The sequence below is a fragment of the Cydia fagiglandana genome, chromosome 9 (genome assembly GCF_963556715.1).
Source record: "Cydia fagiglandana chromosome 9, ilCydFagi1.1, whole genome shotgun sequence".
In the NCBI taxonomy this organism is placed as follows: domain Eukaryota; kingdom Metazoa; phylum Arthropoda; class Insecta; order Lepidoptera; family Tortricidae; genus Cydia; species Cydia fagiglandana.
This window is the reverse complement of record NC_085940.1, coordinates 18,234,727-18,250,223: the sequence shown is the minus strand read 5'-3', so window position 1 is coordinate 18,250,223 and position 15,497 is coordinate 18,234,727. Positions and strand designations below refer to the sequence as shown.

Genomic DNA, 15,497 nt, shown 5'->3' with positions numbered 1-15,497 from the left:
GGAGACGCCTTGTAATGTAATGTTCTGTACAGTCACCTGCAGTAATATGTTATACAACGAAGGCCGCAAAAATATCTGACACGATATTATTTGTAGAGCCATAAGAGCGTGTCACAGATAAACGTCAGTCCATACAATGTGTATGAAAATTGGCCGCCTTTTTTCGACAGAGGGGAATGCCTGTTAATGACTCGGTTTGGTTATATCCTTAAAGCCAGCAATCAACACAGTATTAAAAACTGTAAACATTCACGGATAAGCTTCACCTCGTACCAGCTTTTATGAATCAACTTCTATGTCGCAATAAGCAGACATGTTGACTCCAAGCGTATTTAATTAAAAAAATATAATAAAACGGCTGAATGGTCGCACTCGAGCCCATTCGTTCCAAATTTGAATAAAAGTGAGATTCTTTTGTTTTTCTCTTCTATATCATTCCAGTCTGCCATCTGGTTAGGGTATAACGGCGCCAGGCTATGTCATAAATGACTAATGAAATCAGAACAAAAAAATATTGGCTCTGTGTGAAAATTATAGCGGTGATCACTCGGTGAGCAAACTTGTATATTTACGTGAGTACAATTGAAATATGGAATTTAACGTGTAGGTATACTGGTGCCCGAACAGCTGGCGGCTACCTCGCACAACGTATCAGCATTGCGATACAGCGAGGAAATTCCACCAGCATCCTTGGTACAATACCTCAAGGGTCTATTTTAGATTTAAGCTAGTTATTAAATTCTTTTAGTAGTATCACTGAATATATTTTGTTTGTAAATAAACTTTAAATATATCTTTAGCACTTGCTTTTCTGGATACTTAACCATGGCAAATGACATTATAGAATTGAAAAAAGATAGTCAAAATCGAAATGAAAACCTCCCAATATGAACTGCCTTTATACTACTTATATAATGCTCCAGATTCGAACATTTGAACATCAATTAGGCACATTCCTCTATCGCAGTCAATTGGCGTCTCACAATGCACCAATTATCAGAACTGACTGCTCAGTCGAATTCTACTTCGAGTAATTGGACAAGCGTGCCTGTTCGGTGTCCGATCTGATCAGATTATAATTTGAGCGCTCATCGAGACGTTACCGGAATGAGTGGAATGCTTTTGGTTGAAATGGTTTCTGCAAGCCTAAGTATCATAACTACGACTTGCACCAATGTTGAGATAATTCGAAATTATGCAACTGGACTAGATTTTGTGAATTTTTTGAGTTTTGGTAGATTCTATCTAGGTTGGTCTATTAGGATGAATATACGTTTAGTAACTGTATAAAATACACTTCGGTTCGACCAATTTGCCAAAATGAACTTCTGTATTTTAATGAAAGAACAACGATAGTTCGTTGAAATGATGAGTACTACATATTTACGACTGCTACTTACTCTTAAATTTTTGTACTTTAAGACTCATGATCTGGTGATAGTCTACTTAAATTATAATTAGTTTATTTAACAGACGTAAAGCCCCGGTCTCCACAGAGTTATTGGTAGTGAACAAAGTTTTTATTTCATGGCAGCGTGGTCGAGTTAAAGTAAAGGAAAGTATAACAATTTTGAAGCAGGCTGTCAATGAATTTGTAATTTATTTGCTAAGGTTCATCACAGATTCCCTTAACTCAACAACGCTGCCATGGAATTAAACCGTTGTTCCTAATCACTAGTAATTGATTCAGAAGACAATGAAGCATTACCACGAAATTGTCGCTTTTTAAACGACTTTGAAGACTAACGTACATAAAAGTTAATTAAACAACAATATTAATCTTAAATCAGTTTATTCTACTTCTTGTCTTCCTTGAGCAGCTGGTAAACATAAGAGAAGTCCTTCTGTCCGTATCCTCGGGATTGTACGATGCGGTACAACTGGGTGGCTACCGCGCCCAGGGGGATGGGTGATCTGATGCCAAGGGCCATGCCGCTAGCCAACTCCAAGTCCTGCAAAAATGAGATAACCCCTTAAACTAAATGAAAAAAAGTCACGTTTGCTCTTAAAATCGCTCTTGATACTAATAGTGCTGATCTATATATTCAGAGACTGCAAGTTTTTACGTATCAGTAGGTTAGGGTAGCCATATGTAATAGTTTTGTCAATTAATTAAGTACATAGAATATTAGTCTATTGCAATATTTTTGCTAAAAGTAGGTAGCAGGATCTTTCTACATATCTGACTTTAACCATAATTTCGGTCTAGAACTAAGTTTCTCTGGGCAGACGGAGGCACGGACGATACCAAGTAGATACATTCTTTAGTGAACCACCATCGCATTACCTTGCTAAGCCCTATTTAAGTATGGCATACTACTAACCTAAGCGTCATCAGCCCGACATCTGTTCGCCACGGGTACACTACATCTGTCTGTTTTGCGGTCGTGGTTGCCGCCCCGTATTGGCTTACGGCCATGAAACGTTTTTCATGTCGCCCTGCCTGACGCTGTATAGTCTTCAATAGACTGAAAGGCCTATGATGATGATGATGATGACTACTAACCTTAACCATGAGCTCATTCTTGAAGCCTCCATCATAATTTCTGCTGGATGGAGCGGTGGGCACTAGGCCGGGCACGGGGCAGTATACTTCAGTGGACCATGATCGCGCGGAGGAGTTGTTCAGGACATCCAACAGGACCTGGGGGTCCAGACCCATTCTGGAATAGAAGTAAACAATGAGTAGTGTTTTTTGAAAGTTTTACGTATTTAACCGTTTTATAAAATGCAACGTAGCAGCCTTTATCTAGATATTTGTCAAGCAGAATCGGTATCATGGTCGTATTTTTATCACCTGTCATGTCATGCGTTACTTTTGCACTTACATATTTGTTAGAACGTGACAGGCATGGTGACAAATGATAAAGAGCCGACCATCTTAGCCCTACAGATAAGTTTTTGTCAATAAAATCGATACTACACAAGGTTTTTTGTCGACTGTGCTTATTTTTGCAGTAAAACACTACTCTTTGAGACGAGCCATAATTCGGTTAAGTTTGTAGTAAGTACTTAAGGTATCGTTTTGGGTCGTCCCATTCGTTTTTCGTCAAGTTCTTAAATTAGCCCTATTCTGCTTTCGTCATCCATTCTACATTCGTCACAATCGTCGGTAGATTTCAATGAATGAGTGACGAAAGCAGAATAGGTCTAATTTAAGAACTTGACGAAAAACGAATGGGACGATCCAAGATACCGTACTTAATTGTAATGTAATATATCAGCCGATAAGAGTCACGGCAGGGTCATCTGGCTTATTGGAGAAGGATCTCCACAACCATTCCCTGATATCTCAACCTAGGGCCAAAATGGTCGATTTTTTATCATCTGTCGTCATGCCTGTCCGTTCTAACATGTAAGTGGGAAAGTGACGCATGTCATGACAGGTTATAAAAATGCGACCATGATAAGGCAGATCGTTAAAATCATAATTTTCTTGACATATCAAGAAGAAATCTTACTTGATACCCATGTTCATGCACTCAGCAGTGGCCATGCCAGTGATGCCCATGAGCATGTTATTGGCCAGCTTGGCGACTTGGCCAGCGCCTACTTCTCCGCAGTGGAACTGCTTGGCACCCATGGCCTGGAGAAGGGGGAGGGAGCGGTCAAAGTCACTCTTGCGGCCGCCCGACATGAAGGCAAGGGTGGCGTTCTGAGCGCCCATCACACCTGAGAAGCGATTACAACATGTTTAAGTAAGTAAGTAAATACACCTTGTTGCACCACAAAGAAAAATACAATAACAGATTTACAGTGTAAATAATGGTAACAATAGGCGGTCTTATCGTTGTAAGCGATCTCTTCCAGACAACCTTGGGGTAGCAGCTTGGGGTATTTATTTAACTAAATTTTTATTCTATCTACCGACATCTATCTTGGCAGTAGTTATATTTTTGAGGCGTTTGGGGTCGAAACGCTGGGGCCGTGGGGGCCAAGCGCGCGCCGCATATACAGGGCTTTAGCTGAGCGCTTATAGATGCCACAAAGGACCAGAGACTGGCCAGTATTTTGCTCAACGCGGCCAGCCTTCTCGGCACATTGCCTATCGGCAGTGACTTAGGGAACGTTTTTAATTTATAGGCTCTTTATTTTAAGTTTATTTAGTTTAGAGATAGTTTGTATTGTAATTTATATGTAAAGAGCAGATGGACTTTAAAGTGAACTTAATATCTCGAATTGCAAACATTTTAATAACATTAATTGATACATCACAATTAAATGAATATCAAACATTAAATTACCTTAAAATATATTATTGTTATTGGGAATGTTATTAAAATGTTTGCAATTCGAGATATTAAGTTCACTTTAAAGTCCATCTGCTCTTTTATCTATCTACGTTACCAAATCTTATTTAAGTACTTGTATTGTATATTAAATCTATAGGTAGGTATGTTAAAAATCAGACGTGATTTTAGTATAATTATGTATGAAAAACATTAAATCTTATCAGTGGTAAAATGTTATTTTCCAGCCTGAGTTGTGCTAAATCAAATAATGAAAGATTTAGATAAAACGTACTTTGATAACATTTGATGCCTTCCTTCATAATATCATATTGTGATGTCATGATACCTACTTGTTTAACCGACGTTTATACATTTATCTTATCATTTGTTTTGCTAATATGATCACGTTGGCTTTTCTTAACGTTTTCTATTACGTAATATTCATAAACAGGGTATTCTTTTTTTTATGAGCCCTTTGTCTATTGCTGATAACTACGCCAATACACATTCTAAACTTCATTGCTTAAATATATTTAATTATAGATTGCATCATGTATTATTTATCTATCATGGATGCTTTATCTGAAATAAAGAATTTGAATTGAATTGAAAATTAAGTATTCGACCTTATCACATCCAAAGATAAAACTTACAGTTGAAATATGATGCAATTCACCCAACGGTTCACTTATTCATGACTCGCCTACACCACAGAATAAATAGTAGTATATACAAGATAACTAAGGTGGTAAGGTTCACTCACTATAATTTGTAAATTTTTGGGTAGTTATAACATTTATTGATTAACCAACCAAATACAAAACCACCTGTCACCGAACGACCTGACTTGAACCTACATTATTTGATCATGTAATGTTTTCATTTACCCTCAACTGGCTTAAGAAGCTATTACCAAAGACATATTATTATGTAACTTCGTATAAGATGAATAAAGTCTAAGGAAAAAACGTGCCTCGGAAATCAAGAAAAAGTCATTCTGGAATAGATGCCGCACACACCTTTAGCCTATGCTCGGCTAGATGGCGTGACGACACCGTTTCATAATTAACAATTTTAACACATAGATATCAGTGAATGAACATGGATCAAAATTATATAAAAATAATAAAATCATTTATCCATATATATACATTTTTTTGATAATTTTATACGTTTTCATTTTGAGTTTTAGTCGTGTGTCGATAGATGGGAGTAAATTTACTGTGACTACAAAATTAACAATGACAGGACCCCTCTATACTATCTATTCTTTTTGCTATTAGTTACCTCCTGAGACCGGGGCATCAATGAAGCCGACGCCATTTTCGATGGCGACGGGGAAGATCTCTTTAGGTACGTTCGGGTCCACTGTGCTTGAGTCGATTAGCAGCGCGCCTTTTTGGGCCTGAAAGGAAAATTACAATACTTTGAATATTGGAAACAATTTTCAATTTAGACATATTATGATATTACAATGCACTTATGAAAAATTATGGTTCAAACCTATATATATAGCAGCCCCAAGGAGATGGCATGGAATTAATTTTTTCTAATGGTCGTACCATGGTCGTACCATGGGCCGTGTTGCATAATAAACTACAACTAATATTACAAGCGGAACTCCTTTTCTAATTCCACTTATTAGATCTTAAAAGAACATTAATTTCTTCTAGGAAACAAATAAAGAAAAAATGAATTTACCCTCCCATAGAAAATGGACCAACCAAAATGTACGAAGCAGCCAAAATTTTTTTTGCGATTTCGGGATTGGTATAGTAAAAGTAGCGCAGTATAATCAACCCTGGCAACGGGAATGCACTACCATCCATACCACCAAAATATTTTCCTGTTTTTTATACGGCTACCATGTATTCAAAAACAGGAAAATATTTTGAAAAAGGAAGGCTATATAATTAGAAAAGGAAACTTACATGTTTGACAACACCATCCTTGCCAAGATAAGCGTCCAGTACCACTTTATTGCTTGGCAAGATGGAGACGACCGCGTCGGCGCTCTCAACAGCCGCCGCGATTGAGCTGGCACCTTTAACGCCGGTCTTTTCTGCCGCTGTCAGGGTCTCCTTGGATGGATCGTAGCCAGTCACATTGAAGCCCTGAAATTAAAAAAAAAATAAGAAGAGGAAGCTAGGCATTCTACCCCAAAGGGTGGGAAAATGCTGATGACTGGTTCGAGTGGAGAAAACAAGGGGAGGCCTTTGCCCAGTAGTGGGACATGAAAGTAGGTTAATGAAAAAAAGAGAATGGCCTCCCGACACATGGTGGTTCAATATCAAGAGGGAGATGAAAGCTCAGAACCTAAACCCTGTGGATAGGATAGAGCGTCCTGGCTCCGTCGCCTTACAAACGGGCCCGAACTCAGATAGAACTGAGACTAAGGGAAGAAGGAAGAAGAAGATGTAAGTATTTTAAGATCCAATGATGATAGCGTGTGCCCAATCCAGCTGCGTGACACTCAACTGCCTGTGTTCAGCATTAGGGCATAATTTTATTATAAACCTCAAATAACCGAAATAAACGATGTAACATCTGTTTAATTTAATAATCGTCGTTTATCTTTTTAGTAAGGTATTCCATTGAAAATGTAATTTACTGTTTCAATGAAAAATTTTAAGCACAGATAATATTACCGTGTATAATCCGTTTATAAAATTTTCTTTGTAGCCTCATTTTGTGGAAAATCATTTTACCAATACGTATTTTATCAAAGCGTAATGGTATTTCAAATGTATCTTTAATAAAAGTTTTACCGACTTCATAAAGGATAAAATAAAGTATCGTTCTGGAGACATATCCGTTGTTTAAGAGTCCCGGTCTGGTTATCCTCAGCAGTTCCACGTCATGAAATGGAACTGTTTTGGGTGAAAATACTAAAATCACTATAATTATGTATCCCTATAAGATTTGAGGAGTTCCCTAGATTCCTCATCAGAACTAGGTTTTCACAAAAACGGGACCAACTTGGGACTATATACATTAAAACAAAATAAAATCCTAATCGGTTCAAAAATGACGGAATTCTGTGGTAACATACATAGAAAAAGGTAAAAAAAAATATACGGTCGAATTGATTACCTCCTCCTTTTTGGAAGTCGGTTAAAATATATGTAAATGCAAAGTCGGACGAGCTCAATATCTTCTTTGTTAAAAAAACTTGACAAAAGGAAGCTAAGTAACGTGACCAATCCGACCCCTGTCTAAAATGTATCCATCTCCATATTTTAGCATATTTTTTGCATGAATTGAAACGATTTTAATTTGAAATTTCGTAAAACCTCCGCGCCATTACGCCGCTTTTCGTTTTAAATGGCGCTGTTGCTTTTATATTAAACTTAGTGGGAATTGAAATGAAAATATTTTGAGATGGTGACAAAGAAAAATCTTGGTATGTAATTAAAAAGATTGATGTGCTTAATACTGTTGCCACAAATTAGTTAATAAAGACTTCTTTTGCTCAAAGTTAGATAAACATTTTTTCACCACACGAGCTCGGAAAGGCTTATTTTGCACTTCAAAAACTGATAGCAAAGTTGCATTTTATTCACATGTGAGACAAAGTAATCAAATGCAAATTTTGAGTTGGTTTCTTATGTTTGCTGGTAGAAATGACTTTTAAATGATGATTTTGGATGATAAATATTTAATAATATTCATTTGAATTTGATTTGATTTGATTTTGTTTGATATTTTACATTTAATATTTGCTTCAGGTTGGTGTGTTGAAAAATTTTGTGTTTCACTCGGGGCAAATTTTGTTTAACCCTCGTGCTTTGAAACCCTCACAACACTCAAGATTCCATTTTTCGAACCACTCGCTACGCTCGTGGTTCAATTTTGGAATCTTTCGCTTGCTCGGGTATCAATATTAGCACGAGCGGTTAAACAACAACTTTGCCCCTTGTAAAACAAATAACTATTATTTGACTACAGAAAGTGCAGATTACGCCATGATAGTGAATTTGGTACCTTCCTAATCTGAATGTGAATGTGTGTCTGGTACATTTATTTATATAAAGTAAGTAGTTACAAACTCAAAGATGCTGTTTTTTTAGGGTTCCGTAGCCAAACGGCAAATTTTTTAAATGAGATGTCAATAGACATGATGATGGTGATGAGATGTGTGTTGATTTTGTATCCTAAGATGCTGATTCTCATTTTTACAACAAATTGTTATAGTTTTGATCGTAATAGCGTATGTAGTGATTGGATTGGATTGGTAACAAATTGTAAAATCAAAATTGGCTTTGAGGTCTTACTTATTCACTTCCATACTAAATGAGTAGGTATAATAGTAACGCCAATGTGGAATAACTCCATCGTCTTTAAAAGGGAAGAATAGCTACTGACAATAGATACGTACGTTTTTCACACAAGTACCATTTCGGAAGAAAACGGTTTCCACTAACTAAATAATTGACAAATCACTTTGATATTGATGTCGATCGCTTCAGCATAATATATTCTAAGTTTATAGGGATCGCTTTAAAAAAATATTTTTCTATTGCAAATTTTGAAAAAAGGAACCTAGTTTTTCATTGTGTCAATAACGTACCTACTAAAAATCACGGATAATGGAAAATATTTAGAAGGAGAAAACCATTTTTTCTTTTTGTATGGAGTACTTCCCTCTTAAGTGCTCTGTGCCAAGAAGTAATTAATCTACTAGAAACCAGTACAAGAAAGTCCAAGCCGAGCCGATGCCCAATTGTTTAGCTAACCGTGAAAGCAAGATAGACGATAGTTTGCGGTTGTACTCAGTTACAGGGCTCATGTTTTTGCTATCTCATATCGTTACCGTTACCTATGTATCGTATCGTTATATGGAAATATGTACCCTGCTTTAACTTATAATATTGTGTATCTTAATAAACTGATACACTCAAGAGCACAAAACGGTATCTTTGTATACAATTCCCATATTAGATCCATTTTCAGATCCACCTTAGATTTCCGGGGGAACTTTTCGCCAGGAGCGATGCGAGTTGTTCTATTAGTTTTTATAGGTTGGTTTAGGTTTAGTTTTATTTGTAGTTTATTTCTTAGTTCCTAGGATTTTTAGTGATTTTATTTATTATTCTGTATTTTTACGTGTTGTACCTAATTATATAAATGAGTTTTTTCAGATTAAATTGTTTAGATGTTTGTTTGTTATTAAATATACACGAATTTCTATCATTACCTATTGACAAACAAAAAGAGACTTAATTTAAACAAATAATCAAATCAAGCTATAATATTCATCACAAGAGTCCTGGAATCCTTAACCTTAAGGGCTACTTGGACTTTTAACCACGCCCATATTAAATCAATTAGTTGAATACAGTTGATCGGTTGCTAAGATATTCAGGCTTCTTGTACCCATAAACGATTAATTTAAATAACCTTGGCACTGCCGAATGGCGGTGTATTTGAACAAGTGTTGCTTTGAACCCGTGTCTTCTCTCACCGTCAATGTATTATTATATATATAGATATAGTTGTTTCAGTATAATAACAGTCAATTTATTTATATATAGATATGGTTGGTCATGTACCACAGTTATGCTATAGTTACACCATTAAAAGTCTGCAGCGATTCCGACAGCCCACGCAGTGCAAATGTCATTTTAAACGTCAAACTTCTATGAAATAATGACGTATAAATAACAGTTGCACTGCGTGGGCTGTCGGAATCGCTGCAGACTTTTAATGGTGTAACTTTAACCCTTTAACCATTTGACATTCCTTTCCAGTCATTCGATTTCGAACCGTAGTTATTATAGTAGAGATGCGTTTTTGTTTTTCGTTTTAAGTATGATGGCAAGTATGTTGCCGCTATGAACTAAAGGGATATAGTCAGACCGTAAAATATGTCTGCAGCGATAGCCCACGCTGTGCAAGTGTCATTTTAAACGTCAAACTTCTATGAAATTATGACACACTGCGTGGGCTATCAAATCCGCTGCAGACTTTGTTTGGTGCGACTATAACTTTCTTGACGTTTTCAAAGTAGTGTTGTTATTGTTTAAAAAAAATATGAATTAGAGTTTGCTCATCATCGACGTGATTTTCGCCAGCAAAACAACGTGTTCAAACTACAAAAAACATGTTTTCCCGATCTTGCGTATTCACGCACGCGATCCGACATACAAATATACATAATTCTATTTATATTATATAATGGCGGCGCACCACGCCCACTATATCAAACACGTTGTGTGTATCGCCTTTATTTAATCTCTGTATCAACTTTATTTAATTCATTACAAAATGTGGAAATCTCAGTGATAGCTTTTTGATAAGGCAAAGTAATTAGAGATATCAACAGCCATTTGCAGTAGTTGAGCGGCCGAGGTGATCAAAATGAGCTAAACACAACATTTCTGTTAAGATAATAAGAGTGGCCAGCTTCTGTTATTGACTATAGGTATAAGTAGAGTCAGCCAGCAATATGCAGTAGGTAATATAAACCGTTTAGGTTAATAGTCTCAGTGACATTATTTTCAAGATGATCATCGATCCCGGAGCCCAATTCTGATATTGCAATTTGTTATGGTTTTGATCTTGTTTTGATACGACCTTTAGGATCGGCTTATGTTTCGTGCCATGTGCTCATTCTTACACGGATTTCACTTAATTTAGCGATATCTGGGAGACCGAGCTTTGCTCGGAAAACATATAACAACTCAAAATGCGCGTTCCGTGATCCCCGAAATATATACATATACATGGTGTGTCGTGTGTCTGACCATGGGGCTTTAAATCCAGGGCTTGATTTTACTCGCTAAACTGAGCTACTTTTACTATGGGACCAAGCCTAAAATCGGGGAATTTTTTTTGGCTTTTTCATAGAAAACGTCGACATCTGATCAGCGAAAATGTATGAAAAAGTAAAAATTTTTTTTGGGATTTCGGGGTTGGTGCCATAATAAAAGTAGCTCAGTCTAGCGAGTATCGAGCCCTGGATTTAAAGCCCCATGGTCAAACACACTCTGTATATAAACAAGAATTGCTCGTTTATTTCACTTAATTTAGCATGTATCAATCAGCGTGAGTGATCTCCAAGGTCGTATCAAACCTATGACACATTGTTAAAACAGAATCAGCTCTCTATGTTTGTAAGGGCTCAAATTTAATAAGACAGACACCCATATCTATAGCATTCAAGTTATACATAGAAAAATTACATTTCAGAGTCAGATGTTTTGCCACACCTCCGAAACGCTTCATTACTAAATCAGTGACGTCATTAACTTCGTAGATCGTACAGTCAAGGAATTTAAATTCCGACCCATTTCGTACTTTGTCACAGTGACAATCAATATGAAAGCCGCTAGAGACCTCATCCGGTTGTCACTGTGACAAAGTACGAAATGGGTCGGAATTTAAATTCCTTGACTGTACCTATTAATTGAATGGATTAATTAGGAAAGTCTTTAACACGTTTATAATTATAATGAGTCTAATATTATACCTACCATTAAAGAAAATCTAGGTACTTGTCAAAATCAATTCCAAAATCTTAACAGCAAGATACCTAGTTGAAATGAGCGAATATCAGAAACGCTCTTGCTACTATCAAAATAAAGTCGGTTTTTAATACCAATCACACCGGTGACACCGGTTACCGGTGAAATAACAGACAAAAACGTTGTTTTCGCTTTATCTAACTTTTATTATTACAAAATAATTATGCTATCATTAAATACGTCATTATCATTAATTCGAACGTCACCCTACGTGTCTAATTCCTTATTATTTACAACATTATTTAAGTGAGTAATTAAACCCGTATTTTATAAGGTACTTGGCATTATATATGTTTTTTTTTTATTAAAATCCGACACAAGTTAATTTAAATCCAAGTCTTGATAAACAAAATCTTATTGAACAAACATAGTCATGATCGGGCCAAATACCATGAATAAATTACAATAACCTTACACAAAAACATACCTTTTTGACCAAATTCGCGGCCATGAAACCTCCCATATTCCCGAGGCCAAGAAACGCCACATTTTTGTCCGCTTTGGAACTGTAGGCGCGCCTCGAGAAACTCGACAAACTGGTGGTAAGAATGGGCCGGGCCGCCATTTTGAATCTTTAATTAAACGCGGTCGTACTAGGCGCCGGCGCAACGCGACTGATTCTACTTCGTTTGAATGTCGTTCGGATACCGGATTATATCGTCAATTTAGACTTATTGTAAAAGAGATTTTGATTAAATTTGTATCTAAAATGGTTGTAATAAGGTTGATTATTGAATGAGGACATGTTTGTACTTATGCTGATTGAGTTGGGATGTGATAACGTTATCGAGTTATCAGCTCGGTCATTAGTAGTTTTTAATAATTCTATTTGAATAGTTAAATATGCTTAGAACAAAATAAATATTTTTTTATGCTCAGTTTTAACTGTTTGTTAATCCTGTTTTGACAAAAAGGTGTTGGGGTACGAGGCATATGAATCTGTTATTCAAATGCATGCATGATACAATAGAATTGAAGTCAGTTTTAGTTACCTTCTTTTTTAGGTTAATAAATAACAGGTGACATAATTGACGGGCCGCGGACCTTCGTTTATAACACTAAAATTATAGGTCTACAAACCAATGTTTGTTTTTATGCTTCTGACTTTACTACCGTAAATAAATAAATAATAGTAAATAAGTTAATTAGGAATACTTATAGCCTAAAATACGTAAAATTATTTTCGTGGTACCCTAGAAAATGTTAAAAAAGAAATTATAACAAAATACTAATTAACGTGTGATGTAAGTATTTGAACGCCATACTGATACCGGCTAGCAAAACAAGCCCATGCGCAGTAAACTTAAATATGCAGTACAGATGTAATGCATAATCATATTCCATCGTTTTTAGGGTTCCGTACCCAAAGGGTAAAACGGGACCCTATTACTAAGACTCTGCTGTCCGTCCGTCCGTCCGTCCGGCTGTCCGTCCGTCCGTCTGTCCGTCCGTCCGTCTGTCCGTCCGTCCGTCCGTCTGTCACCAGGCTGTATCTCACGAACCGTGATAGCTAGACAGTTGAAATTTTCACAGATGATGTATTTCTGTTGCCGCTATAACAACAAATACTAAAAACAGAATAAAATTAAAATTTAAGTGGGGCTCCCATACAACAAACGTGATTTTTGACCGAAGTTAAGCAACGTCGGGCGGGGTCAGTACTTGGATGGGTGATCGATTTTTTTGCCTTTTTTTTGCATTATGGTAAGGAACCCTTCGTGCGCGAGTCCGACTCGCACTTGTCCGGTTTTTCATTGAAACGTACAAACGTGTCTTGCTATTGCAGTATTTTTCGGTAGGTACAGAAAGTACTGTGGTTGACTGAAGTAACATGATTTACATGATTTCGTTTCCGAAAAAATACGATGGAAAACAAATGCACTACATCTGTAGGCTAAGATGCAACAGCTACAAACTTAAGATTTTTTTCTAATACTTTCCAATTATCTATCAGTGTAAAGACAATGGGGTTGGTTGCGAGTGGTAATTTTATTTAATCTGTGATGTGTGGTATCCGCCCTATATGCCGTAGGGTCAGTCGGTGTGGTAGCTATTGAATAAAACAAAAAAAATAACATATATGTGTACGGGATTTATATGCTTATGTTCTCACTAACCTACTGTTACGAAGCGATTTACTGTGGCTTTGTTTATTTAAAGATAAAGATAGGCGCACAGTCAAGGCTGCCACGTTTTGATCGTAGTCAAACCATAAAATGATAAGAATTGTGATAACACTCAGGTGGGTGGGTTGCTAGGAGATGATAGGCATTAGTCTAATATCAAAGACATATATAACTTCGTATAAGATGGATAAAGTCTAAGAAAAAAACGTGCCTCGGAAATCAAGAAAAAGTCATTCTCGGATAGATGCCACACACACCTTTAGCCTATTCTCGGCTAGATGGCGTGACGACACTGTTTCATATTTAACAATTTTAACACATGGATATCAGTGAATGAACATGGATCAAAATGATATAAAAATAATAAAACCATTTATCCACATACATACATTTTTTGATCATTTTATACGTTTTCGTGTTGAGTTATAGTCGTGTGTCGATAGAAGGCAGTAAATTTACTGTGACTACAAAATTTACTATGATAGGACCCCTCTATACTATCTATTCTTTTTGCTAATATTATAAGTGTGTTGCCATGGTAACCCATTCGACTTGACATTTCGTAGACTACAGTACCGTGCAACGTTGGGAGTAAGTGAAATATAGGTGACGACAGCCGCAGGCTGGAGTGAATTAAAGACCCGAGTTTGCAATGTTCTCCTGGAGTTACACGTAATGTTTTTCATCTCACTTGGGAAGAAAAAAACCGGGCAAGTGCGAGTCGGACTCGCGCACGAAGGGTTCCGTACCATAAAGCAAAAAAAAAAACGGAAAAAAATGCAAAAAGAAAACGGTCACCCATCCAAGTACTGACCACGCCCGACGTTGCTTAACTTTGGTCAAAAATCACGTTTGCTGTATGGGGGCCTTACTTAAATCTTTATTTTATTCTGTTTTTAGTATTTGTTGTTATAGCGGCAACAGAAATACATCATCTGTGAAAATTTCAACTGTCTAGCTATCACGGTTCGTGAGATACAGCCTGGTGACAGACAGACGGACGGACGGACGGACAGCGAAGTCTTAGTAATAGGGTCCCGTTTTACCCTTTGGGTACGGAACCCTAAAAACTAAATTGTCCGTTACTAGTCGTTATTGCAATTAGATATGACCAGGCGTTCTTGACTTCAGTAGTGACCTAAGTGACCTAACTGTAAATTCAGGTACACTAGGTACCATCGCCCACACTATTAACTGTCCATCGATGGACCTTATTACAAATGGCATAAGGTCCACCGATGGACAGTTAAAGAGTGTTGCTCTTTGTACTATAGTACGCATATAGGTAGGTACATACATATTATGTGGTATCAGAGAGGTCATTATGCTTCATGTGCGTCCTGTCACGACGAAATAATAAATTCTATGAATTTTGGCTACGAAACCCTAGAAACAATGTATGTAACAGAGTATTCTATCTTCTATCTACATATCTAACAATAAAATATACCTGTATCAAATTCACCAATTTAGTCAACCCAGTTTATTTTAAACTGTTTCCATCCTACATCCAAATTGCTCCAGGTCGCGTTGCAAACAGAACACGCCAAAACAAGGCAAGTACTCATAGACATTGACACAATTTCAACCTTATCACGAGGACATAGGGTTTA

General features: G+C 36.8%; 1 protein-coding gene across 1 annotated transcript; it reads right to left on the bottom strand.

The window, feature by feature from the left end:
- Nucleotides 1–1,775: 1,775 nt before the first annotated feature.
- On the bottom strand, nt 1,776–12,376 carry LOC134667518 (3-hydroxyisobutyrate dehydrogenase, mitochondrial). The gene is made up of 6 exons (XM_063524941.1): nt 12,186–12,376; nt 6,164–6,346; nt 5,520–5,637; nt 3,462–3,672; nt 2,507–2,663; nt 1,776–1,952 (listed from the first exon to the last, which is right to left on the bottom strand). Exons 1-6 carry the CDS (start codon nt 12,321–12,323, stop codon nt 1,797–1,799), a joined length of 963 nt encoding a protein of 320 aa, XP_063381011.1. The 5' UTR covers nt 12,324–12,376; the 3' UTR covers nt 1,776–1,796.
- Nucleotides 12,377–15,497: the final 3,121 nt, after the last annotated feature.

Coding starts and splice junctions, on each gene's coding strand:
- LOC134667518 (XM_063524941.1), bottom strand. CDS start 12,323: ATGGCGGCCCGGCCCATTCTTACCACCAGTTTGTCGAGTTTCTCGAGG. Junction 3,673..5,519: donor TGATGCCCCGGTCTCAGGAG/GTAACTAATAGC, acceptor ATCGCTTCTCAG/GTGTGATGGGCGCTCAGAAC. Junction 1,953..2,506: donor AGAATGAGCTCATGGTTAAG/GTTAGTAGTCAT, acceptor TCATTTTTGCAG/GACTTGGAGTTGGCTAGCGG.